Source organism: Nematolebias whitei, chromosome 6 (assembly GCF_014905685.2).
Source record: "Nematolebias whitei isolate Nwh7 chromosome 6, NemWhi1, whole genome shotgun sequence".
NCBI lineage: Eukaryota > Metazoa > Chordata > Actinopteri > Cyprinodontiformes > Rivulidae > Nematolebias > Nematolebias whitei.
In genome coordinates this window covers 50,704,647-50,707,364 of record NC_056503.1, presented here as the reverse complement: position 1 = coordinate 50,707,364, position 2,718 = coordinate 50,704,647, and the positions used below count along the sequence as shown (strand labels likewise).

At 42.2% G+C, this 2,718-nt stretch overlaps 1 protein-coding gene across 1 annotated transcript in view; it reads left to right on the top strand.

The window, feature by feature from the left end:
- The window catches only part of pipox (pipecolic acid oxidase), a gene marked incomplete at both ends in the record, with an annotated part of 12,629 nt that continues 9,911 nt past the window's right edge, over window positions 1-2,718 (top strand). Inside the window, 1 exon segment of the mRNA XM_037678413.1 lies at window positions 1-113. Coding sequence (XP_037534341.1) covers window positions 1-113 — 113 coding nt within the window.

The window sequence follows — 2,718 nt, the reverse complement described above, 5'->3', positions numbered from 1 at the left end:
CAGACCCGCATCATCCGTAAAGCCTACAGTGAGGACTTTTACGTTGATATGATGGAGGAAAGCTACAAGCTGTGGGCTCAGCTGGAGAAGGAGGCAGGTGTCCAGCTGTACAGGTAAACAGTCAACAGAGACAGAGTGAGAAAACCTATTCATCTTGAACAAAGTAAAGAGCTTTGTCAGTCGTATAGACCTGTCACTTTCAAGGTGCGCACGAGCAGCGAGTCAGTCTGGTGGAGCCATGAATACGACTGTCATTTCCTGAAGCTTCACTGAATCACAAACTGAATCACACACTGAATCACAAACTGAATCACAATCTGAATCACAATCTGAATCACACACTGAATCACAAACTGAATCACAATCTGAATCACAATCTGAATCACACACTGAATCACCACTGAATCGCACCCTGAATCACACACTGAATCACACACTGAATCACACACTGAATCACCACTGAATCGCACCCTGAATCACACACTGAATCACAAACTGAATCACAATCTGAATCACAATCTGAATTACACACTGAATCACCACTGAATCGCACCCTGAATCACACACTGAATCACACACTGAATCACACACTGAAACCACTGAATCACACACTGAATCACACACTGAATAACAATCTGAATCACACACTGAATCACACACTGAATCACACACTGAATCACAATCTGAATCACACACTGAATCACACACTGAATCACACAATGAATCACACACTGAATCACACACTGAATCACCACTGAATCACACACTGAATCACACACTGAATCACAAACTGAATCACACACTGAATCACACACTAAATCACAAACTGAATCACAAACTGAATCACACATTGAATCACACACTGAATCCCACATTGAATCACCACTGAATCACAAACTGAATCACACACTGAATCACACACTGAATCACACACTGAATCACACATGGATCACACACTGAATCACACACTGCATCAACACTGAATCACAAACTGAATCACAAACTGAATCACAAACTGAATCACAAACTGAATCACAATCTGAATCACACACTGAATCACAATCTGAATCACACACTGAATCGCACCCTGAATCACACACTGAATCACACACAGAATCACACACAGAATCACACACTGAATCACAATCTGAATCACACACTGAATCACCACTGAATCACAAACTGAATCACAATCTGAATCACACAATGAATCACAAACTGAATCACAATCTGAATCACAGTCTGAATCACACACTGAATCACACACTGAATCACACACTGAATCACCACTGAATCACACACTGAATCACAATCTGAATCACAATCTGAATCACACACTGAATCACCACTGAATCGCACCCTGAATCACACACTGAATCACAAACTGAATCACAATCTGAATCACAATCTGAATTACACACTGAATCACCACTGAATCGCACCCTGAATCACACACTGAATCACACACTGAATCACACACTGAAACCACTGAATCACACACTGAATCACACACTGAATCACACACTGAATCACCACTGAATCACACACTGAATCACACACTGAATCACAAACTGAATCACAAACTGAATCACAATCTGAATCACACACTGAATCACACAATGAATCACACACTGAATCACAAACTGAATCACAATCTGAATCGCACCCTGAATCACACACAGAATCACTGACAGCTCCTGGGCCTCTGAATATAGTGCAGGGTGTTATTCTTCCATTTTCTTCAAATCTGTGTGTCTGGGTAATGGTTTGTGTCCCCCCCCCCCCCCCCATATGTTCCCATGAAACAGATTGCTTTCCTGTTTGCACCTTCTGAGTGATGGATGTGCATGTGAAGGCTACATGGAGAACTCTGTGATCGACTGTAGATCCACATGTTAATGTTCAGTCCTCTCCGTATTCTGTCCATGTTGTTACCCCACAAACTGGAGTTCAAGTGGTTTTTTAATTTGAATAAAAGTAACAATTCTAAAACAGCATTTGGAATAGTAAAGGTAAAACCCTCGTCTGTGTTTCTGTCTGAATGTGGCCGGTGTGGAGAGTTCCTTGGTCTTCATGTTCTCTCTTCCTTGGTGGTAGCTCTTAGCAGTGGTGATGTTAGCCTCTTTTGGGGGTGAACAAGCACCCCCAAAGGTCCGATCCTAGAATTGCCCCTGGCCCTGAATATTTCGAGGCGTTGCAGTGGTGCTGATTGGGCTACAGAGCAGGTGGATAAACACGACATCATCTAAAAGCTGCACTGAGCACAAGTGGAACCTCAATCTGTGCCTTCTGAAGGTTTTATCTGCAAAACAATAATAATAAATAAAGTGCTATGTGTTGTCATCATCATATGTTCCCATACAAAGACGAAATTAGTTCTCTGCATTTAACCCATCACTCCTGGGATACATCCAGGTGGAATAGTGGGCAAATATGTAAGCTGCCTGGGGAGCAAGTCGGGATTAGGTGTCCTGCTGAGAGACGCCACGAGATGTGCAATGACCAGGAGTCGAACCCAGGACTTTCGGGTCCCGAGTCGGCTGCCCTGCCCCTACACCATCTCGGCCATAAAGAAGGCTGAAAACATTTTATTATTCATTCAACTGCATTAATGTGGAGTTTTTATGAGTAATGTTTCTTTAAATCAGCTGAAAATTTTAATTAAATTCCTGTTTGTTGGACAACTAAAGATCATTAAGCAAGATTGATTCATATATA